This window comes from Chiloscyllium plagiosum, chromosome 9, assembly GCF_004010195.1.
Source record: "Chiloscyllium plagiosum isolate BGI_BamShark_2017 chromosome 9, ASM401019v2, whole genome shotgun sequence".
Taxonomy (NCBI): Eukaryota; Metazoa; Chordata; class Chondrichthyes; order Orectolobiformes; family Hemiscylliidae; genus Chiloscyllium; species Chiloscyllium plagiosum.
This window is the reverse complement of record NC_057718.1, coordinates 87624570-87649471: the sequence shown is the minus strand read 5'-3', so window position 1 is coordinate 87649471 and position 24902 is coordinate 87624570. Positions and strand designations below refer to the sequence as shown.

General features: G+C 41.1%; 1 protein-coding gene across 6 annotated transcripts in view; it reads right to left on the bottom strand.

Annotated features, from left to right (window-relative positions):
- Positions 1-24902, bottom strand: part of sash1a (SAM and SH3 domain containing 1a) — a 131043-nt gene that overhangs the window by 38020 nt on the left and 68121 nt on the right. For 4 of the 6 annotated variants that reach the window (XM_043696466.1, XM_043696465.1, XM_043696469.1 and 1 more), the window contains 5 exons: positions 19326-19454; positions 6789-6839; positions 6606-6655; positions 4344-4384; positions 1812-1901 (listed from right to left, as the gene is read on the bottom strand). In XM_043696466.1, the coding sequence (XP_043552401.1) occupies positions 1812-1901; positions 4344-4384; positions 6606-6655; positions 6789-6839; positions 19326-19454 (361 nt within the window). The remainder of the gene's footprint in view (positions 1-1811; positions 1902-4343; positions 4385-6605; positions 6656-6788; positions 6840-19325; positions 19455-24902) is intronic. The other 2 variants (XM_043696467.1, XM_043696470.1) reach the window with 1 other exon arrangement.

Here is a 24902-nt window from a genome sequence, read left to right as displayed (position 1 = left end):
GGTAGGCTCATTCAGAAAGTAAGGAGACATGGGATACAGGGAAATCTGGTTGTCTGGATACAGAATTGTCAGGCCCATAGGAGACAGAGGGTGATGGTAGTATTCAGCCTGGAACTCAATGACCAGTGGTGTTCCACAGGGATCCGTTCTGGGATCTCTGCTCTACGTGATCTTTATAAATGACTTGGATGAGGAATAGTAAGTTTGCCAATGACACAAATGTTGGTGGAGAGCTGTTGTAGGTTGCAACGGGACACTGACACTGTGCAGAAGTGGGCTGGTAAGTGGCAGATGGAGTTTAACCTGGAAAATTGAAGTCAGTCACTTTGGAAGGTCAAATTTGAATGCAGAATACAGGGTTAAGGGCAGGACTCCTGGCAGTGTGGAGGAGCACAGGGATTTTGGGGTCCATGTTCATAGATCCCTCAAAGTTGCCACCCAAGTTGTTAAGAAGGCCTATGGTGTGTTGGCTTTCATTAGCAGGGGATTGAGTTTAAGAGCCAAGAGGTTATGCTGCAGCTCTATAGAGCCCTGGTTAGACCACACTTGGAATATTGTGTTCAGCTCTGGTCACCTCATTATAGGAAAGATGTGGATGCTTTAGAGAGGGTGCAGAGGAGATTTGCCAGGATGCTGCCTGGGCTGGAGGGCATGTCTTATGAAGAAAGGTTGAGGGATCTACGGCTTTTCTCACTGCAGTGAAGGAGAATGAGAGGTGACTTGTTTGAGGTGTACAAGATGTTAAGAGGCATAGACAGAGTGGATAGTCAGAGACCTTTCCCGATGGTGGAAATGTCTATCATAAGGGACATAATTTTTAGGGATATGAAGGTAGGTTTAGGGGAGATGCCAGAGGCAGGTTCTTTACACAGAAAGTGGTGGGTGCGTGGAATGCACTGCCAGCAGTGGTAGTAGAGTCAGATATATTAGGGACATTTAAGTGACTCTTGGATAGGCACATGGAAGTTAGTACAATGAAGGGTATGTAGGTTAGTCTGATTTTAGAGTAAGTAAAAGGTCAGCAGAACATTGAGGGGCGAAGATCCTGTACTGTGTTGTACTGCTCTATGTCCTATCTCTATTTGTTTACTGTTGATCATATATCTCATCTGTTATATTCCAGTTAGTCAAATAATGATGCTAGGGGAATGTGATGTCAGTTTAACTCCCCATTTTTCACCCTGTTTATCTGGATATTGGGCAGTTCCCTTCCTCAAAATAGCATAAGTGGATCTACATCCCAAGGACTGCAGTGGTTCAAGACAGTAGCTCACCACAACTTCTCAAGGGAAGTAAATGCTGGTCTAGCCAGCAATCTCCACATCCCATGAATGAATAATGAAATAATTTAAAGATATGCTTTGTACAGATCCAGTGGTGATTGGAGAATGACACCAAACTCTGGGATGTATCCAAGCACTAGAAATTGCAACTGTGTTTATTACAGGAAAGATCTCCACTATAGCTTCCAGTAGGTAGGATTGCCAATTCTTACTGAACTTGGAGGGTTCATCAAATGATATCATACCTCCATCTGCTCCTCTCAGTTGAGCAGTATTTTTTTCCTTCCAACTTTAACCTATAATTAATAAAAAAATTCAAAGCAACTTAAATGCTGCATTTTTATTCAATACCTCCTGGGAGAGGCTTGAAGCAGTATCCAGGGGATTAATCTTTAATTCATGGAAATCCCAGGACAATCCCAAAGGATTGGCACTCTAACAATGAGGCTTTAAACTCAAGTTCCTGCCCCATTGCACAGTTGGCACAAATACAAGCAGGAATGAGAACTCCCTCCATAACAGTTTTACCTTTGCACAGTTCCCGCACTGCATTCCCTTTCTGTGTTTTTCGAAATCCCTGCCAAAAGGATTTATTTTTCTTTTTGCAGTCACTACTTCCTGTAAGAAGAACACAAAATAGTCAAACTGTACTGAACTCTTTCCCTATTTTTCTTACTTACTAATCTTAACATTCAAATTTGTGCCCACAGAAAGTCTCATGTGTCTGAACAAAATATGGCCATTTCCTGTGGCATTGTTGGTTTACCGTGACCTGAGGACCAAGCTCAGTACCAATGTTCACCCTGCCCCAAGTTTGGAAGTGCCATGTCCTATATTTACCCTGATTAGGCAGGACAGTCTTCAGTGGTTGGTTACAGCAATTCAGAAGGCATTGTTGTGCAACTGAGAACATAGGTAGGCCAAACAATGTTAAAAACAGCAGGTTCCATTCCCTAGAGGACATTAGGAAGCCAGTTGAGTTTTTACAATGATCCAAAAGCTTCATGATGACATTTACTGTTACCAGACTTTTCTGTCCTGAATTTTAAAACAGAACCCAATTACTCTGAAAGTTGAATGCATTCTGTGAATTATTAGTGCAAGGTTCTGAATTACTAGACTAATAACATGAACAATATACAAACCTACTATTAACTGCAGTAAAGGTGAACGTCTCACTCCATGATTGACAGTATATAATTAGGTGTTTGAACCATTCCTTCATTTCCACAGGATATTGACTCGTCAGCCCCCAATTTATCCTCTCCACCAATTCAACTGCAACACCAGGTTACTTTGGGTCATGTCAAGAAAGATTTGGGACTCAAGGGCTCAGGCACCCGAGTCCTGAGGTGTTCATAGGAACTGGAGAGGCCCCTTCAACCCTTAAACCCGTTTCACTACTTCATGAGATTATGGCTGATCTGTATCCTAACTCCGCCCAACTTGGCTCCTGATGCCTCACAGCCTCAATTAACAAACATTTAAAAGTATTAATGCTGCCAGCACTTCCTACCTCTTGTGGCAGTACGTTCCATACTTTTACAGTATTATATGCAAACATTTCACTATAATAATCTGGCTCTCAATTTAAGATTATGCTCCCTTGTCCTTACGTCCCCCACAAACCAAAAAGGTTTGTCAATTCCTTTCAAAATCCTCATCAATATTCCACATTTACAAGCTTAATTTATTCATCTTGATTCATAATCTAATTCTTGGATCAAGGGACAAAGTTTTCTGCATTCCTTCAAGTACTGAATATATCCTTTCTAAAGTGTCAGAGCCATAACTCTTTACAGCACAATTGTCTACTCACCAGGACTTTGCTGTTGCAAAACCTCCTTGTTTTTATATTCTACTGGGTCTTCTTGACTTGGTCAGATTAGGGAGTAAAATTTATATTCATATTACACATTAAGAACCCCAAGGTGTTTCACAGGGTTGGGGCAAAGGTTGAGACATCAATAAGATTTTGGTGAATAGACTTTTAAGAAAGGGTGAAAACTGTTAAACATCAGAAGTTAAATGTTGGTTAGGCAGAGTTCAGGTATATATTCTTCTAGTCAGGTCTTTATTCCAACTCTCACACTAACCACTCCTCCTTAGTGATTACTTGTTCCCCATGTACACCCAGTCAAGTTCTCATCCAATTATCTCTCAAACATATAAACATCACCTCTTTGATAGTTACTTTTGGCCCTGGACATGCCTGTCAGACCCTACAAGATAATCTCAGGATGTATCAAGGCAGCTAAAGTTCAAAGGAGAACTCCAACCCAGGTTGTACCAACAAAGAGCAAGAGGAAGAGACCAGACAGACCAAAGGAAGGAAATGACTTAGTTTGTGAATATTAAGTGGCATAAACGCTGAAGTACATTGTGAGTAAGGTAAAGGAGAATTGAGGACATGGTTTGGAATTTGAACCCAGTGCAGGTCCTGTGGATGGAATGATGTAGTGACAGTGAGTCGGATTTAACGTGGGTCAAATAAAATATTTACAGAGAGAGAGAGAAAAATAGATATACCCAAAAAGACTCTGACTCATTATAGATGTAGAGAGACATCCACAAATAGAGGGAGAAACGATTAGAAAGATAACTACAGAAAGTGAAATAAGATAGATATTGACATAAGGTGGATAAAGAAAATTAGAATAAGAGAGAGGTGCATAAATAGGGATAAAAGATTAACAAATAGTTTGAATGCCAATCAGTAGATAAGATAAAAACCCTGAAAAAATATGCAAACCCATAGACAAATATATGATAGACAAGTAAACATCTAGAGAAGAGAATGACAGATAAAGAACAGGACAGAGATGGATACAGAAATGTAGCTGTAGACAAATGGAGTGATAGACAATAAATATGTAGGTAGTCAGGCAAATAGAGGAATAAAATTAATTAAACAAATAGATAGCTAGCAAACGGATGAACAGACATGTAAATAGACAGACATGAATAAAGAAGTGGATTGATTGATAGATGAAAAAGGAAAATGGAGAATCTTTTTGTCAAACAATTTATCAGTAATTCCCAAAATGAAATAATACTCACCAACTGACCCATCCTCCGAGCTTGACTTGCAAATCAAATGTCTGTTTAAAGAAATAAAAATGTGTCAGTATGCAAACTATTTAATTTTATTAGAAGAGCTACATAAGTAGATAAATGAGTAATGGAAGCCTGCAGTTCAAGGACTTTTTGATGAACAAATCTGTTCATCATGGATAAATGAATCAGAATGCTAATAAAGTGTGTTCTGACGAAGTCACTAGACTTGAAATGTTAACTCTGCTTTCTTCCCATGGATGCTGCCAGACCTGCTGGGTTTTGCCAGCCATTTCTCTTTTTGTTTCAGAGCTCCAGCATCTGTGGTTATAGAGTCATAGAGATGTACAGCACGGAAACAGACTCTTCGGTCCAACCTGTCCATGCCAGATATCCCAACTCAATCTAATCTCACCTGCCAGCACCTGGCCCATAACCCTCCAAACCCTTCCTATTCATATACCCATCCGAATGCCTTTTAAATATTGCACCACTTACTCTGACAGCTCATTCCATACACGTACCACCCTCTGTGTGAAAGGATTGCCCCAATGAATCAGATGCTCCTTTTGTCCAGAGAAGGTAAGAAAGTTAACGTGGTCAGATAAAATGTGTTTTGTACCAAGACAGAGTACAACTGAAACCACAAATGTCGACCAATTTGTGAAAAAAATCACAGTAATGTGAATTGCTTGGAGTCAGGACGAACTTCTCAGGATTTCTGGGAGACATATTGCAGAGAATGGTCACCTGGCAGGTTGAGAAGAATAGGGAAACAAAGATGAGTGAACACAGGGGATTGGGAAGGACAGGAGCAAAGATTGCAACCCGGCAGCTTTTGTTCTTAACAGAACCAAGTATTGAAAGATTTGGGAGAGGATTCAAGGGTAACGATATAGCACTGAAGAATGGCTGGTTTACTCACAAGGAAAAGATAGACACTGCACATCTAAACATTCAGTTGTAGGAAATACATACTCTCAGTCTGTTGAAATAATGCACCAGGATGAGAGATATGAACAAATCAGGTGGGAAGGGAAAAGCAGTGGCCTTGGAATGTATTGACTGGAAATTGTGCACAATAGTATGATCAGTCAGATTTAGACTGAGTTGCAAGTGGAGTGGGACACTCAAAGAAAATACTAGTTACAAATGGTGGACAAATTAAGGAGAAGCAAATCAAGCAATGTGACCAGAATGATACAGTAAAGGCATAAGTTTCCAAGAACACAAAGTGAGATAAGTTGTTGCGGGAACTTGCACAGATGGGTCAGGTTGAACCTAAATTATAAGAGGGTGGACAAATAAGATGGTAAATAATGAGGCAGAGAAAGGACATCCCTGAAAAGTAGAGCGCAAAAAATTAAAATACCTATTCCCATGGCAATGCCTCAGCCAGAGCCAGCTTGACTTCCTTAAAATTTAAACAAAAGCTTGGAATAATAAAGGATCTCTGGTGCATTTACCACGTCAACACTTCAACCAGAGACCACTTGGTAACCAGTTAGCATTCTTTTTTCTTGCTGTATAAACTCCCCTTTGCACTTTCGTGTTCTTGTGTCTATCCTGATGAGTGCAAAATGTAAAGCTTTGACTGCAGGTCTTTTATTTTGCCAATACCCAAGTTCTGTATCAAGCAACTAAATATACTACTGAGGTAAGTAATGACAGAATAAATTAAAACATCATTCTGGGGAACCTTACTTTAGAAAGGTGAAGGATATGGACTAGATCATTCAAATGATACCAGGGAACTGGGACTTCTGTTCACTTACAAAACTAGAACTGCCCTCTTTTCATCAGACAGGATTAATAATAAGCACATTTAAAAATATGCAGGGTTTTGAAGAGGGAGAAACTGTTTCCACTAGCAGGTAGTTAAGTGAACAGAGGGCACAGATTGAACTTTGAAGAACTTTGGCCAAAGCACCAGTGGGAAGAGGAGCTTTTTGTTTTAAAAAATGCTGAGAGTCACGATGATCTGGAATACACTGTGATAGAGTTAAATATTTCATAAACGCAAGTAATTATAACCCAGTGCCTTTGCCCTGGATAAGTTTGAATTATGTAATGAAGCTGACTCATCATTCTGGCTATGTGGCTGTCAGACATACAGAAAGAAGGGTGGAGACAGTGACACAAACATGCTCCTTGTGTTAAGAGAATGAAACACCACTTGCAAACACTTAGCGATGCAGAATATTTATCTGAAAATATAAGTGAGGAAGTGTTTCAGTGATTCTGTCCAGTGCTGTAAACATCACTTACTCTCTCTCGCTCTCTGGTGTTGACACCGCACTCCCCAAGGCACGTGATTCCTGGGAAACAAATTCAAAGTCAGTCACTGCTAAAAAGAAAAAAAATAGCTGTATTGAAATTACAGGATGAATTTAATAAAGTGTTGTGTTCCTGGACAATTTCCAGGAGGATTTGAAGGGAAGCGGTACTCACTGAAGATTCGGGCAGCAGCTGTGGTGATGGTGAATTGGCAACAGAGCTTTCCTAAAATCAGAACACATGGAGTCTTTGTAAATCAGTAAAACGTGGCAGTTTTTCCAATCCAAAATTATCACAGCCAAGTCAAGAGCAAAACAGGCTAGAATCAGTAGAGCTACTGCATCCTGTTTATCAACAGAGACAAGTCTGAAAACTTAATTACAGGGATGGGACTTTTCATAATAAGAGACAGTAAAGATTTCTCATTACTGGTCTGAGTGGATCTGAATCACTTACATAGGGTTTAACCTTAAATCAAAATCTTCACTTTAAAAAGGCAGACATAATCTGCATTTTAAAACACTCGCTCAAAACTAGTTGTGCTACTGCCGGATTGTACAGAGTTCAACTTCGGAAATGTGACTGATTCATGCACAGCAAGATCCCAAAGCAGCAAGGATCAGATAATCTGTTTTAGTCATGTTGCTTAAGGGATAAACATTGACTAATACAAAGATGGGAACTCAGCTGCACTTCTTCAAAATACAGCCAGCATTTATTTTTTGTATCCTGCGCTTGCCTGAGAGGTGAACAAGGCCTTGGTTTAACATCGCAGCTGAAAGACAGTTTCGCCCTCACAGTGATGTTCGTTTATTCACAGTGGAGAAACCAGTATGAAATTTCATCTGGGTAACTGTGTGTGAATAGGAATCAATTGATTTACTTCAAGTCTGCTGGAAATGGTGAGACACCAGCAACCTACATTGCTGGATAAGCAGGGGGGAGGCAATGGTGCAGTGGTAATGTCACTGAACTGGTAATTCAGATTCCCAAACTAATGTTCTAGAGATATGGGTTCAAATCCTGCCATGACAGATGGTGAAATTCAAATTTTAAAAAAATCTAATTGTAAAGCTGGTATAATACTAACTGTGTTTGTTGCAAAAACCCATCTAATTCAGCAATGTCCTTTAGGGAAGGACATTTTCTTCCAGAGGGAAATCTGCCAACCTGACCTACGTGTGACTCCAGACCTACAACAACACTTAATTGTCTTCTGAAATGGTCTAACAAACCAGTCAGCTCAAGCGGCAATTAGGGACACCTACATTGCATTAGCGCTTAAAAACATAAGGGAAAATCAATATTAGACAGCAGGACGTAGAGTGAAGCAAGGAACAGCTGGAATTTAATTAAACAGTCTAACAGGGCTGTGACAGGAAAAAGGAAATCTGTGCAACTGTTGAACATCCACAGGGAAAGATGGAACAGGAAAAGGATGGGAATGTAATTACCGATATCACTGGCAGCATTTGCTGAAGGTCAGTATTCGGATTCAGCATCCATTTTGTCCAAAATTGCCCAGTTGTCAAATTTGCCTCCACCAATGCCACTCTCACCTCTGGATCAGAAGGTTGTAGGTTTGAGCCTCACTTTGGAGACCTGAACACAAAACCTTGGCTAACTGTTCATGGCAGCAACTGAGAAGCTGAACAGTGCCTGCACTGATAGCCAAGCATTCACTGCTTCCCAACTTGCATAGCAGTCTGACTGCTGAAGTGGGTTCTGTGGTTTTAAATTTCAAGATCTGCTTGTGACAACAATTTAATGATTCAATGCTGAACAGGAAGTGCCCCCTCAAGCACGATTGGTTGGACACAAACCCTTATAATAATTTGGGACGTGGCATCTCACTGAGTAAAAAAGCAGAATGCTGGAGATGTTAGTAACTTAAAATAGAAAATACTGGACATGCTGGACAGATCAGAAAGGGGCTGTGAGGAGAGAAGCAATTAAATTAGAATTCTGAAGATAGATTAACAGAGTTGCTCTCCCCAACGAAGCTGCCCAATTCAAGTATTTCCAGCCGTGTTTTTGCAGCATATCCTTTATCTTGCTTTAAACTCACTCTTTGAGATAGCTTGCATGAGAGTTTGCAAATGCCCATGTGATCAGCATTTCAATATGCTAGAAAGTCTGGTGTGACATACTCAGGAAAAGTGATCTTGTTCTGTCATGTTTTTGGAATACTTGCCAGCTTTTGAAAACACTAAAACCAGTGGACAGAATTAACAAGTAATTTATTCATTTATATTACTGCTACACCATGGATATTAACTGTAATCTAAGTAGACAGCACACTTACTCCCGAGACAGAAGGTTGTGTGTTCAAACTCGAACAAAATTAAGTTGATACTCAAATGAAAGCAAAGTACTGAGGATGCTGAAGATTGGAAATAAAAACAAAGTACTGGAGAAACTCAGTAGGTCTGGCACAAGCTGTGGAAAGAGAGAGGTAGAATTAACAATGGAGGTCCCATTGTGACCCTTCTTCGGATGAGAGTTGCTGCTGAGTTTGTCTAGCATTTTCTGTTTTAATTTTAGGATGATACACCCTGTGCTGTGGTTTTTCAGATAAGATATTAAACTGAACTCTGTCTGTCCCCTCAGGTGGCACTATTCGGTGGCCAAGCAAATACTTATCCTTCAACCAACATCACTAAACTAAATAATCTGTTTCTTCTTTCATTATTTGTAGGGCCTCACTGTATATATACTGGATGCTATGTTTCATACATAATGATGTTTTCACTTCAAAGCTACCCTATGAACTTTACACTGCTTTGCCACACTGAAAGGCGGTTATAAAAATCAAAATTCTTTCTTGCTTTCATTTGTTTACATTTGGCTTGAATTTGAATACATCTCCAAGCAGTGTTCAATAATGCAGTTGCACACCTATATGATGCACCACTTTGTTACCCTGATCTTTAAGCTAAAATTACATCTGGCGTCAGTCAAGATAGAGCAGTAAGAGAATGGCAACTATGCATTACCTCGAGTAGGCCAGAGGACAACTACACCTCAGAAACAATCCCTTGTAAACAAAATCCTTTTGGTGATGCTTGCAGAAACACATTATCTTTAAATCAGAGGTGTGTCCAATTAAGACAATCAACAAACATAAGGTGCTTTTGATACTCAGATTAGGATTATGCAACTACATACAGATGATCAAGAAGCGCTGGCAATGATGTCAAATATACATGATAAGCATGGTAGCAAATGCATTCTCACACACACACACGCGTGGATTTACAGCTTTGAGTAAGTTCATTTGGTACAAATGGAACAACCATGTACTTGCATCAGAAAGTGAAGGAAGGATAATAGGAATGATAACACAAATCAGAACTCAATGATTAGATTAGATTAGATTAGATTAGATTAGATTACAGCGTGGAAACAGGCCCTTCGACCCAACAAGTCCACACCGACCCACCACCCACCCATGCCCCTACATTTACCCCTTACCTAACACTATTGGCAATTTAGCATGGCCAATTCACCTGACCTGCACATCTTTGGACTGTGGGAGGGAACCGGAGCACCCGGAGGAACCCACGCAGACATGGGGAGAACGTGCAAACTCCACACAGTCAGTCACCTGAGGCGGGAATTGAACCCGGACCTCTGGTGCTGTGAGGGAGCAGTGCTAACCACTGTGCCACCGTGCCACCCCATGTTTTACTTCGCTCTCACACCCAACACTATTCAATGTTTCATACCCATAAACAGCTCACCCACACAGGCAGGTATTCAATCAGGACAGCCACAATGTATTAAACAGATTATACGGTACTGACTGCACACTATCCCTCTTTCTTGCAGGAGAATATAATGCATATAGCAGACAGCATTAAAGAATTAGAGGTAGAAAACATGCCTGAAAATTCATATTTCAAATTTGATCAGTTTCCTAACAAGGTTTGAATTTTAATTGTGTAGATTTTATTTTTTTAAAAAAGGTTCAACGAAGTGTTTTAATTTAAAATAACCACAATCTCATTTAATCTCCATAGTGAAGACATCATGGGATGTGGCAGAGGTCCTGGCCTATTGTGTAACTGAGGCAATTGATAATCAGAGTAGGTGCATATATAACCTTCTCTTATCCTACAACTCTCTCAACTCTTCTGAGTCAGAAGTGCTATGGATGGGGAGAAATGAGGTGAAATAACTTTCTCCCTCTTCTCACCTCTCATTTGACCATAACAGGATGTATGTTTAAGGAGTGCTGTTTTAAGTCTTTTTGAGTAGTGACATTAGGGAAAAAAAAGTATTTCCCACAAGTTTAAATCAAAATAAAGGATAAGCATTTATTTTCAGAACATCTGAAATATATACACAACAAACACCCACTCCCCCATCACTCTTTCCCTCCCTTGCAAACACACACAAAACACATAAGAAATAAAGATGCAACATGATCTCAGAGATTACAGAATCCCAGATCTGTACTGACCCTCCAAACAGCATGCCATCCAGATCCAGACCCTCATCCTATCCCTGTAACCCTGCATTTCCCGTGGCCAATCCACCTAACCTGAACATCTTTGGAATCCATTTGGTGAAGGTGTAGAGTCAAGATTTATACCACAAATATTACTTCTTTAAAAGTAAGGTGTCCATTTCCTAATTAGCTTTACAAGCATGACCTCACTGTCACTGAAGTTGCAGATAATGTGAGCATACATCTACACCTCTCCCTTCACCAAAATCCAAATTTTACTCAATTGCAAAATGCAAGAACTGGAGCCTTTCCAGCTAGTGGAGGAAAATAGAGATGACTTCCCTTAATCTTACACTCTCAGTCACTAGCTTAGCTACTGAAACTATGCACATTTTGCATACTTGGATAAAGTAGAATTCCCTTTGGCGAGACTGGGCACAGCACATAGGAAAGTGCTGGGGAGACAAGATAATATAGGTGCCAGTGTTCTGCAGGAGGAGGTTATATACTCTCACTAATTTTGTCACTAAGGAATCAGATGAGGATATTGATGAATCAAGTTATCGGAGCATCTGCTGGATACACACAGTAAAACACCTGTTCCATTAGAAGGCCTATCAAAAAGCTAGAGCTCAACTGAAAAGGGCTCCACTCAGGTGGAGTGCAATGCCAACTTGAACAGGGCTTTTCGCAGAATGCTGAGCCCATCTTATCCAACACAAAACTGAGAATTTATATTCAATAAACAAATCAAGAATTAAAAGTATGTCTTTGTAACGGTGAAAGTCATCAATTGTTGTAAAATCTTAATGTCCTTATCTGAATCAATCTACATGTGAGTCCAGATCCACAATAACGTGGATGAATCTAAATGCCTTCTGAAATGGCTTGTAAGCCACTTGTTCCAACTGGTCTGAGACTAGTGGTGTGCCACAAGGGTCAGTGCTGGGTCTACTACTTTTGGTCATTTATCTAAATGATTTGTGGGTACATTGGAGGTATAGTTAGTAAGTTTGCAGATGACACCAAAATTGGAGGTGTAGTGGACAGTGAAGGTTACCTCAGATGACAGAGGAATCTTGATGGGCCAATGGCCAAAGAGTGTGTCACAAAGCTAGTCCTTTTTTTTCTAAAAGAAGTTCCTTGGCTCAAGAATATCTTGTGCTTGATTTTTTCAGAGGGGTAATAAACCAGGCCAGACTCCGATCAGACAGATTTGGTACAGAGATGAAAAGGATTTTGTTAGGCCTTTTGTTTATATTTAAACAGATGAAACTTCAGGCCAAAGTGGTCATGTTTTAGAAGTGACCTGTAGAATGAAAGGGGAGTGGTCAGCTCTCTAGCTGAGCAGTTTATTTCAGTCCAGAACTAGTTGGGAGTTCAACAGTGAGCTGTGTGGAAACTCTTTCTTCTGCCCTTCTAACGTCAACCTGTAAGCATCTGACCTTTTTTTGTACTGTGTTTTAAAGGGGGTTTGCTTATTGGGACTGTTGTGAATATTTGGAACAGTGTCGCTAAGTCTAGTTTGGATAGACTGAGTTCTGTCGGGGTTCTTTATTCTGTTCGTCGTGTTTCATTGCGTAATTTTGTGAATTTTTTTTGTCTGTTTTAAACCTGATAGTCAACCCATCTAACTTAATCTGGGTAATTTTCACTGTATACTTATTAAAACAAAGTGCAAAGTTATGGTCTGGGCTGCCTGCTTAAGAATGATTTGAGTGGTCTGGGCTTAGTCCATAACAGACTGAGGGCTCTTTGCAGGATTTTAAACAGCAAGTGGTAGATGCTAGTGTCTTTATTTTGGGTGTTGGTTGAGTAGACAAAGCTTGGGATAGAAATGACTCAGTCGCCAAAAGTTTTCTGGATGTGCATGCGGTGACTTTGGAAGTTTTGCAGAAAGTGAATGAGACCAAGCTGCAGGAATTAGCAGAGAAGCTGGAATTGGACCTGCCTGCTTCTGTGAGGAAAGGAGAAATAATTGCAGCATTAGCTCAGCACTTACTCTTGCTGGAGAAACCATCAGAATCTGTAGAGATAGCAAAACTTAAATTGTAAATGATGCAGCTTGAGTTAGAGGAAAGATAAGGACAATGCAGTAGAAAGGAGAGAAAAAGAGAGAGCAGCAGAAGAGAGGGAAAAAGAGAGATCTTTTGAACTTCAAAAACTGACACTTAAAAAGGAAAATGAGCCAAGTGGTAGATGCTAGTGTCTTTATTTTGGGTGTTGGTTGAGTAGACAAAGCTTGGGATAGAAATGACTCAGTCGCCAAAAGTTTTCTGGATGTGCATGCGGTGACTTTGGAAGTTTTGCAGAAAGTGAATGAGACCAAGCTGCAGGAATTAGCAGAGAAGCTGGAATTGGACCTGCCTGCTTCTGTGAGGAAAGGAGAAATAATTGCAGCAGTAGCTCAGCATTTAATCTTGCTGGAGAAACCATCAGAATCTGTAGAGATAGCAAAACTTAAATTGCAAATGATGCAGCTTGAGTTAGAGGAAAGATAAGGACAGGGCAGTAGAAAGGAGGGAAAAAGAGAGATCTTTTGAACTTCAAAAACTGACACTTAAAAAGGAAAATGAGCTTAAAAAGGCTGGAGTTAAAGGCTGAGGGTTGGCTTAGTGAGGAAGAGAGAGAGGATGAGCAAACCCCTGGTAGTCAGAAACAGAGTTTAAGGTATGTTCAAACATTGCCTAAATTTGATGAGAAGGACGTAGAAGCCTTTTTCATCTCATTTGAAAAGGTGGCTAAACAAATGCAATGGCCAGTGGCAAATGTGGGTTTTGTTGATTTAAATGAAAATTTTAGGTAGGGCTGGTGAGGGCATCACTATCAGAGGAGGTATCTGGGGAGTATGAGGAGGTGAAAAAAGCCATTTTAGGTTCACATGAGCTTGTACCAGAAGCAGACAGACAACGTTTCAGGAATCTAAGGAGGGACCCAGATCAGACCTATATTGAGTTTGAAAGGATTAAACAGAGTAATTTTGATTGATGGATAAGAGCTTTAAAAATCAAGCAAACCTATCATGCCCTTAAAGAGGTAATTATTTTGGAGGAATTCAAAAATTTCTGAAGTAGTGCAAACTCACGTGGAAGAGCAGAGAGTTAAAACAGCAAGGTTAACAGCTGAAGTGGCTGATGATTATGAGCTCGTCCATAAAACACTGTTTGGCTTCCAGAATCAATTTCAATCCATGGGGGATAGGAAGTGGGGCAACTAGGCCATGTTATTGGCTTAGCCTCAGGATTATCCAGATGATTGGAATAAGGGAGTTCCATTTGTACTTTTTGCCATCAGAGATGCACCAAATTCAGTCCATTTGAATTAATTTTTGGCCGTGAAGTAAGAGGACCCGTTAAAATTGATTAAGGAGAAATTAATAAGTCAGAATTCAGAGACCAGCCATTTGGACTATGTCAAATTTTGGAGAACAATTAAACAGAGCTGGACAGCATTTAAAAGTATCACAGCAAACAATGAAACAGGAAGCGGTTAAGATATCACAAATTCGTAACTTTGCAATTGGGGATAAGGTGATAAGGTGTTACTTCCAGTGACAGGTGAGCCTTTAAAAGCAAGGTTTAGTGGACCGTATCAAATCGAAAGGAAACTGAGTAAGGTGAGCTACTTGATAAGGACTCCAAAAAGGAGAAAATCTCTCAGTGTGTGTCATGTGGATATGCTCAAAAGGTATTTTGACAGGGAAGGAAAGCAAGAGGAAAGGTGTTAATGATTACAGAGGATTCTGAATTGGACATTCCTCAAATCAAATTGGACAATGAGGAACTTGTCAAAAATTGGGATAAATTATTGAGTTACCTTGCACAAGAAAGTTGAAATGACCTGAAAGAGTTCTTACTATCACATGAGGAGACATACAGGGAAAGAAAAAGGGAAGTACTAACCTAATTGCGCATGATATAGAAATAGGAGATGCTGTTCTGATTAAGCAACATCCTTGTAAGCATAACTTCTAAAATTGGCACAGATTCAGGAGATAGAGTGTGTGCTCTAAGTGGTATAATCGAAGTGAGTTACAGTGACTGGAACTCACCCATAGTCATGGTGCCAAAGCCAGATGGTATCCAATGGTTACATGTGGACTATTGCAAAGTCAACGCCGTTACAAAGACTGATGCATATCCAATTGCACGATTGGAGACTGTATCAAAAACATGGGACAAGCAACTTACATTTCTAAGGTGGCCTTGCTCAGAGACTACTGGCAAGTACCTCTGTCAGAGAAAGCAAAGGCAATTTCAGCTTTCGTAATGCTGAATGGACTATATCAGTTCAAAGTCATGTCATTTGGCATGAAAAGTGCACTTCAGAGATTGATTAATAAGGTTATCGCTGGATTAGCCAACTGAATGGTGACCTGGTGATTTTTAGTCATTCATGGAAGAAACATTTACAGACTTGGTGGTAAACCTAGCTAAAAAGTGAATTTGCCAAAACCCAAGTCACCTTCCTGGGCCACGTTATTGGACATGGACAAATGGCTCCACGAAATGTGAAAACGAAAGTAATTGGGGAATTTCCCACACCGTAGATGAATAAAGGAAGACTACAGTTCCTGGGATTGAGTGGATGTTACTGAAAGTTGTGCTGAACTTTAGCAGTGTGGCTGCTCCATTCACTGAACTGTTAAAAAGGGGCGGGGAGGGGGGGGGAAAGGTGTCAGAAAGCTAGTCCTTCTTTTTCTAAAAGCTGTTCCTTGGCTCAAGGATACTTGAGGATTCCTGAAGAAGGGCTTTTGCCCGAAACGTCGATTCTCCTGCTCCTTGGATGCTGCCTGACCTGCTGCGCTTTTCCAGCAACACATTTTCAGTCAAGGATACTTTGGCCTTGACTTTTTTCTCCAGAGAGGTAATAAACCAGGCTGAGCTCCGATCAGACTTGTTTGGTCCAGAGATGAAAAGGATTTTGAAAAGCCTTTTGTTTATATGTAAACTTTTGGAATATTGCATGCAATTCTGGGGCGTACACAGGGTTGGAGGGTTTGAGCTATAAGGAGACGTTGGATAAATTGGAGCTGTTTTCCCTGGAATGTTGGAGATTGAAGGGTAACCTTTTAGAGGTTTATAAAATCATGAGGAGCACAGATAGGGAAAAATTATAAGGTATTTTTCCTGGGTTCCAGAACAAGAGGGATAGGTTTAGGGTGAGAAGGGAAAGATATAAAAGGGACCTAAGGGGCAACCTTTTCACACAGAGGGTGGTGCATGTATGGAATGAGCTGCCAGAGGAAGTGGTGGATGCTGGTACAATTACAACATTTAAAAGGTATCTGGATGGGTATATGAATAAGAAGGGTTTAGAGGGATCTGAGCCAAGTGCTGGCAAATGGGAATAGATTAATTTAGGATATCTGGCCAGCATGGAGGAGTTGGACCAAATGGTCTGTCTCCATGCTGTACATTTCTATGACTCTAAATGCTTGTTTTGTCAGGGACACCTACATTCCGTGCACGTTTTTTTTAAAAAAAAGTGGAAGCTGTCACTGTTGATCATAGTTCTAGACGTGAGTTTTCAAAGGATCACCAGGGCATCACAACAATACCATCAGCCTACTCTCAGAAGACTGGCAGTGGCTCCACTGAGTTTGAACCTACAGTACTCTCTCAGTATTCTCTCCCTCCATTCTACTCCTTGATGTTGCCTGTCAACCAGCCTGCTGCAGCACAGGTCAGGATACTGCAGTTTGCATCTGGGCCTTTGAGATTTATAGCTGTTGGACGTAACTCTCCAAATCCAGCCACAGTTTTCTGAATTTGAACTTAGCGACCCCCACCATTCCCAATGCAGTCATTAAGGAAACAGCTTGTCGCAAGCACTAGCAAAGACCACGAGGGGAATGTGCTTGTTTGTATCTTGCTGAAAAGAGTGATCTATCTTGGAAGCTTTTGACTTATGCTCATCAGGACAAATGTAACAATGTCAAATGTACAAATTGTTGTGACCTTTTGACTACAGGAGAAAAGGGGAGCTAATTGGTTAGGAAGTCGACTCTGATTTGCCGTGACTGTAGTTCCCCATGCTTCCAAAAATTTAAAAAACATTCCTGTGCACTATGCCAAGATCGAATTGATAAATTTGAATGCGGAATGTGCTTTTCCTCTTGTTGCAAACGGTGATTTGATTGTTATGGATAAGGAAAAATGTAGAACGTTGTACTGCTTGTGAATGGGGAGAGATGCCTTAGGTTATTGGCAGTCACAAATTATTTGATATTTCTCCAATTCATTCTCTCCCTTGCTCCTCAGCATCTCACCCTATCCCTTCTTCATGGCTAGATTGTGTAACAAGAGATCACAAATCTTGAGAACAGCTCCAGTGAGTAATGTAGGGCTCTTTCAAAGTGACCTAGGCAGCTGAACTGTTGTTAAGAACATTAGTGGTGTGCTGCATCAAACTGCTCTTGCAACATGGTTCTCTCTCTCGCTGCCAGCATACATTGCACATCTACATAGGTTCCAGACAAGAGTCACGAGCCAGTCAAGTGTGGATAACTTGTTCACCCAGTAGACATCCTTTGGTTTGCTATGGTGTGATAAATGTAGTTGTCACAGTGTACTGCTGCAGAATGAACGAATGACAGCTATACCAGAATAACGGGCATTCATGTGTATGAATTGTAGCCTGTGGTCACACACCAGCAGTTTGAGGGAAAACTGCATTAGGGACATCAGTGCCTCCTTGCACTACAGGAAAGCTTCCAATCTGAAAAAACCCTCTTGTCTGCCCTGTCCCCTCATCGCTGACAAATGAAAAGATAAAAGCTCCCTCACTCAGCAACCTCTTAACAACAGTCTGCCAAGCCTGAAAAAATTACTTATATCCAACAGCAACCTGGAAGGAAATGAACAAGTCAGTCAGAACTTGACTTCTCCTTGACAGCCAAATTCATGAGATTCTTGCTCTGCTTGGAAGAATCAGTTGTAGCTGCAGTAATTGGCTGATTTCAGTCAAATTTTTTTTTACTGAAGTGAATACATCTCAAGGATTGGGCATTGTTGAAGTTGAACTTAAAGAATTCAACTTTACGACACTTAGTGACCCCCTGCTGAAAGCCCTTCTCCTTCCCCTTTACCCCCACTTTCCGGCAACTTGCCCTGCTCTGCATAACTTCTGCTCATTCTCCCAGTCTGACTCACTTGCAAGAAGATGGCTTTCCAGGTTACCCACATCTGGAAGTAACTCATTTAAACCCAAGCTTTACCCACTAAATGTTTACTTCAACTCCAGCCAGACTACTTGTTATAGACTAATTAAACTTTAGAAAATTATAGGAAAGCTCCAAAAATGTGTAGAATTGCATCAGCAGCTAGAAGACAACTAACCTCGAAATATTTCATTATTCTTTTAGGTCGTGCTGTGGGCTATCATCATGCACGTTCATCTCGAGAAGGTTAAGAGTGTGGAGAGTGGAGCATGGCACAGAAATCAACTTTTCTCATTGACCGGCCAATGTTGTGCAATGGCAGCAGTCTTTAGATATGTACGTGCCAACCACGCCACTGTCTGGCTCACTGCCACATCTTGGATGTAATTGCTCAGCTCAAGGTGATTTTCATTTTCTCCTCCCTAATATATTTTGTCAAACAAAAGCCCTGCTTCTGCTCGGGTGGACATGATTTAAAATGCAGGAGTGGTCTCCCTGATGCCTAATAGATTCCTCATGTAGTATTAAAAAGTGATTACCTAGTCATTCATCGCACTAATAGTTCTGGTACCTAACTCCTGCGCTGTCCTACACAACACCTGAAATACAATTAATTGGTTGTGGACTATTTTAAGACACCCCCACTAAGATTCAAAAAAGGCTCTATCAATTGTTTTAGAATATCATTTCTGTTATTCATCTCTGGATCCACCAGAGATAAGACCTATTCAGAATTAAACTGGCTGTTGTGGGGAATTGGTGCAGGAAGGATGAGTACAAATCAAATGGATAAAATCTAACCAATAGTTAATTCTAAGACTCTGAAACATAACTGAATTTGCTGTATTGCAATGTTCTCCTGGTTTAGGCCCTAAACTATCTCAAAAAAAATCTCACTTCTTGCTGAATGTGGGATCTTGCTGTTCATAAATTAGCTGCAACATTTTCTACATTACAACACTTAAACCGCTTCATGATTGAAACAGTCTAACATAATTTGAAGTCATTAAGTACACTCTATACATGAGAATCTTTTCTTATTTGACTGACTAGAAACACATAGGACTCCCAGAGGAGGACAGAAATTTTATTTTACCAGATCAAGATTCTCCAAGATTCTCTGTGTGCACAGCTCTTCCATCTGCTCTGGCACCTCACTGAGGCAGGTGTTGTAGTATTCAGTGCACTGCTGAGCCAGGTCATCAATGTTTCCCAGTGATCCATCCTTTGGGAGTAAAGAAAGGAAACAGCACCATGTGAAATTTAAGTCTAACAACAGGAGAGAAGGAACTGAATATCTCCCAATACATTCCAGTTGTGAGTGTCCAGTCTCTGCTTGAAAACAGAGAGTACGCTTAGTCACTGAATCTGAGGAATGCGGGTTCAACCAGCTCCAGAGGTTTGAGCCCATAATCCACATCGGCACTCCAGCACCGTACTGAGGGACTGCTGCATTATTAGTGTTCTTGACTACCTCAGCAAGTCACTTAAATTGTTTTTTTTCCACATAATCGGGATCATAGAAAGAGAAACATAAAAGGTGCCTGAAGTCTTCTCCACCAGTCGACAAAAATGTGGCATGCCATCTTCCTCAACTCCAATTTTCTACCCTGTCTCTGTATCCCTTGATTTCCTCAGGTGTCCAAAATTCATCAACTTCAGTTGAGTAGACTCATCAATTGAACATCCATGACACTCCGGACTAGTAAATTCCCAAAACGCGTCATAAATAGCCAACTACTTATTTTAGATCTTGGACCCAGTTCCAAATTCTTCAGCCAGGGGAAACAGCCTTCAAACATTAACACTGACAAGTCCAACGTTTTTCATATATTTTAATGAAACCAGCTTTCATTTTTCTAAATGCCAGAGTAAATAGAACATATTGATTGTTTCTCATAACTCACTCTTCTCATCTGAGAAATCAGTCCAGTGAATCTGAACTGCAGCCACTTGAAAGAGGGGTAAGGAGACTAAGATTGGATACAGTACTCCTGGTGCAATCTCACCAAAGGCCATCAGAGTTACAGCAAAATTTATACTTGTACTGTAATCCACTTGCAATAAGTCATTCACTTTCCAAATCTCTTGCTGTAATTAAATCTTAACTTGCTTTGATTCTTGTAGCGGGCACCAAAAGGTTTTGGAATTCCAAGATTCTTTCTTGATCATTCATAGGATTTAGCCCATCTCGGGCAACACCAGCGAATCCCAAATTAGCCTGGAGATGATGGTGGTGAGCCTTCTGCATGAACCATTATAGTTTGCACTGTAGGTACACCCACAGTGCTGTTAAGGTGGGGAGTTTGAAAGCTTTGACCCAGCAATAAGGAAGGAAAGATAATGTAATTTCAATTCAGGACAATATTTGACAAAGAGGAGAGTGATAATGTCCTGTGCTCATAATGCCCATGTCTAGATGGTACAGGTTGTGGTTTAGTGTCCAAGTAGTCTTGGTGAGTTGCTTTAATACACTTGTAGGTGATGCAGAATGCAGCCATGCCATGGCAGTGGTGGAGTGAGTGAATATTTTAAAGAGGTGTATAGAGCACTAATTAAATGAGCTTTATAGAAGCTGCTTCATCGTGGGCGAAGTGAAACTTCCTGAGCATTACTGGAACTGTATATCACAATCTTGATTTGCGCATGGTTGATGGTGAACAGGCTCAAGAAAGCTAGGTGTTGGTAGACTGCTGCAGAATACCCAGCCTGACTAGATCTTGCAGCCATACTATTTATTTGGTTGACCCAATTAAGTTTCTCGCCAATGGTGTCAGTAAGCATATTAAGGATTATTAGAATAATGCTGACATTACTGCTCTAGAAATACCACAGTCATGAACTATTCATTCAGAGACATGAATGCATATCCCATATGGTAGCTGGGAACTTAAATCTAAATAAATAAAACCTGAATAAAAGGGCAGGATTGATGAGCGGACCAGGAAACCACTAGATTGTTGTAAAAATCCACATGACCACGTGGGTAAAGAAATCTGCCTCCATTATGTTTGTATAGACCCAAAGCAACCTTACTTGAAATTTAATTGCCCTCCGACATGGCATAACTAGCCGCAGTTATATTCAAAGCATTGGATTCCTTTAACGTTTCCAAAAGCAATTAATGGGGGCCATTGTCAATGATGTCCACACTCTTCAAATAAATCAAAAACATTGAATTTGGGGGATTTGGAAATGGTAATATAATTGAGTGCCAGTAAGAGATGGTTAGATTCAATTTTGTTGGAAATGATCAATGCCTGGCACTTGTGTGCCACAAATGCTGCTCGCCACTCATCCGTCCAAGCCAGGTTGCTTGATATTTTCTAACCAACCTGATCAGAGATGTTATGACACACCTCTTGAGCTGGTGGAGCTTGAACCAGGGCTTCCTGGCTCAGAGGTACAGAGACGACACTGCGCCACGAGAGACCAAAAGCTAAACTATCATCTGGATCTCGTTGCATGGGCGGTTGCATCATCTGAGAATTTGCAAATTAAAGTAAATATTATGGAGTCAAAGAACACCTTCATTTCTGACTTTAAAGTGATCAGAAGCAATTGATGAAGCACAAGATACCCGGCAAGGACTGTGGAAAACTCTACACAGGACAAACAGGAAGAAAACTGGCCATACGAGTGCACAAACATCAACTCACCACTGCCAGATACAAGCAGCACTCTCTCACTTCCAATGTCACATACAACGAAGAACACAAATTCAACTGGGATGATGTAATCATCATTGCACAGGCAAAACAGAGACACGTGAGAGAATTCCTTGAAACCTGGCATGCCAACCGGAACTCAATCAATAGACACATTGAACTGAACCCCCTATTCAAACCACTCAGATACAGAACTGGAAGTACCAAAAAAACAGAGACACATAAATGCGAGGCAGAATAGACCAACAACACTTTTTCGAAGACGCACTGACGATGTCACCTAGCGAGGTGAAGAAACATCTGCAGAAAACCACACCAGCTCAGCAAACAAACCTACGACCTCATCCACAACCCGAGCTACAAATCTTTTAAAAAAACTCTCAGCTCTTTGGTGTCACATTTAGTTAATGATGCTTTGATGTCAAGGGCGGTCATCTCACCTCAGTCCTTGGCATTCAGAAGCTATGGCCATATTTGTACCAAAGCTGTAATGAGGTCTAAAATCTGGTCTTCCTAGTGAGATTTAAAACCTAAAACTCTTCCAGCAAGCTGGTGGAGGGGTCAGGCTTCTGAGCCTGGAACTCATTTACTCTGTGCGCTTTTCTTTTTTTCTCCTCTCCACTCTTTCTTTTTCTTTTATCTCATTTTACGTACCTCTTGATGAGGAGCTTGGGCCATCGGTAAGTGGGCCAGCAGCACGGACTTGCGGCAGTGACCTTAGTGGCACATTTGGGTTCCTGGCGCCTTCTGCATTGTCAAGACAGTCCAAGTGCCAACTCACGGCTGCTGCAATGGAGGTGAGTTTGGGTTCTCGATGGCATCTGTGTCCTGTACAGATTCAAGGAGGTGGTGGCAGAGGCAGAGATGGGTTTGGGCCCAGGAGGAGACCCGGCAGCATCAGCAGTGGCTGTGTTGGTGAGAGGGTTCCAAAGCAGACTCATGGTAGTGGAGGAGTTGAGTTTGGGCTGGTGCGTTACTTGGCAGCATCAATGGTGTCTGGCGAGGTAGAGTACGGACTTATAGCAGCAAGGTCAGATGGCACTGAAGAGTGACAACTTTCACGGCAATGGTGTGGTGAAGGGACTCATGCCTGGGCATGAGCCCCATGACAGAGCACTTAAGAAGGACTTTGTCTTTATTTCTGTACTTTTCTGCCTTTATGCTCTATGTTTTGATTTATTTTTTCTGTGTTTTAAGCTAGTACCAGAGAGTGGTGACACTATATAACACTTTTCATTTTATGTTTATAGCAAGATACATGTGACAAAAAATAAACCAAATCAACTGACCATCAGTGAGCAGATTATTAGAGAAGTGCTGCTTGCTTATAACCTTGCTTTGCTGAGGACGGGAATTAAACTTGGGGCAGTACAGCCCAGCTGGATAAGTTTTGCTTTTTTGTGAACAGGACATACCTTGGCATTTTCCATTTTGTCAGGTAAATGCCATTGTTGTAGCTGTATTTATTTTACCATTTGCCAGCTGAATGCATAGAATGGGTTCTTTCTTGATTATATGTTTTATTGAGATATGTCTCTTGATTAAACTTAAAATATAAGCCATAAGTATTAATTTAACCTGGAGCAGTGTTTTGGAGAGGAATAAGACAGTGCTATTTTCTGGGTCTGTAGATTGAAAGCAGCAAAATGGCCTTTAGTCGAGTGATATGCACTTCTTGTTGGATGTAGGAATTCAGGGAGAGTTTATGGGTTATTGAGGATTATATCTGCAAAAAATGTCTTTGGTTGCGAATCCTATCAGATCGAATGCATTGGTTGGAGAGACAGTTAGAGGCAATGAGGAACTTACAAGAGCAAGGGGATGTAATGGATGGCAGTTATAGAAAGGGGGAAAAGTCGCAGATGTAGTCGCATAGATGGGTTAACTCCAAGAAAGGTAAGAGAGGTAGGCAGTAGTGCAGGAGTTTTCTGTGGCTATCCCCATTTCAAATAAGTATGTTGTTTTGGAAGATGTAGGGGAGGATGGATTCTCAGGGGAACATAGCACAAGTTTCTGGTATTGAGACTTGCTCTAATGCAATGAGGGGTACGTCAGGTTCCAAGAGATAGATTGTGTTGGGGGAACTCTCTAGTCCGAGGTACAGACAGACGTTTGTGACTAGCAACGAAAAATCAGAATGGTGTGATGCTTCCCTAGTGCCAGGATCAAGGATGTCAAAGTGGGTGCAGAATGTTCTCAAGGGTGAGGGGGGCCAGCAGGAGATCATTGTCCACATTGGAACCAACAACACAGGAAGGGAAAAGGTTGAGATTCTGAAGGGACATTACAGAAGGTTAGGCAGGAATTTAAAAGAGAGGTCCTCAAGACTAGTAATAGCTGGATTACTCCCAGTGCAATGAGCTAGTGAGGGCAGGAGTAGGAGGATAGAGCAGATGAATGCATAGCTGAGGAACTGATATATGGGAAAAGGATTCACATTTTTGGATCATTGGAAGCTCTTTTGGGGTAGAAGTGACCTGTACAAAGAAGGATGGATTGCACCTAAATTGGAAGGGACTAATATACTGGCAGATTTGCTAGAGCTGCTCGGGAGGATTTAAACTGGGGGGAAAGAGTGGGAGGTGGGACCCAGGACGATAATGATAAAAGGGATCTATTTGAGACAAAGGTGAGGCAAACAGTCAGGGCAGACAGGGACAAATCAGAGAACAAGGTAGGACGGCTAAATTAAAATGGGCAAAGTTGGCTATGATGGGGAATGTCAGGACCCTTTGAAAGCCCCTGTGGGATCACAAAAGCTCATGCTCTTCTCTTTGTTGCAGTCATATGACTGCAAGTTATATACAGAGGGCTGAAAATGTGTTGCTGGAAAAGTGCAGCAGGTCAGGCAGCATCCAAGGAGAAGGAGAATCGACGTTTCGGGCATGAGCCCTTCTTCAGGAATGAGGAAAGTGTGCCAAGCAGGCTAAGATAAAAGGTAGGGAGGAGGGACTTGGGGGAGGGGCGTTGGAAATGCGATAGGTGGAAGGAGGTTATGGTGAAGG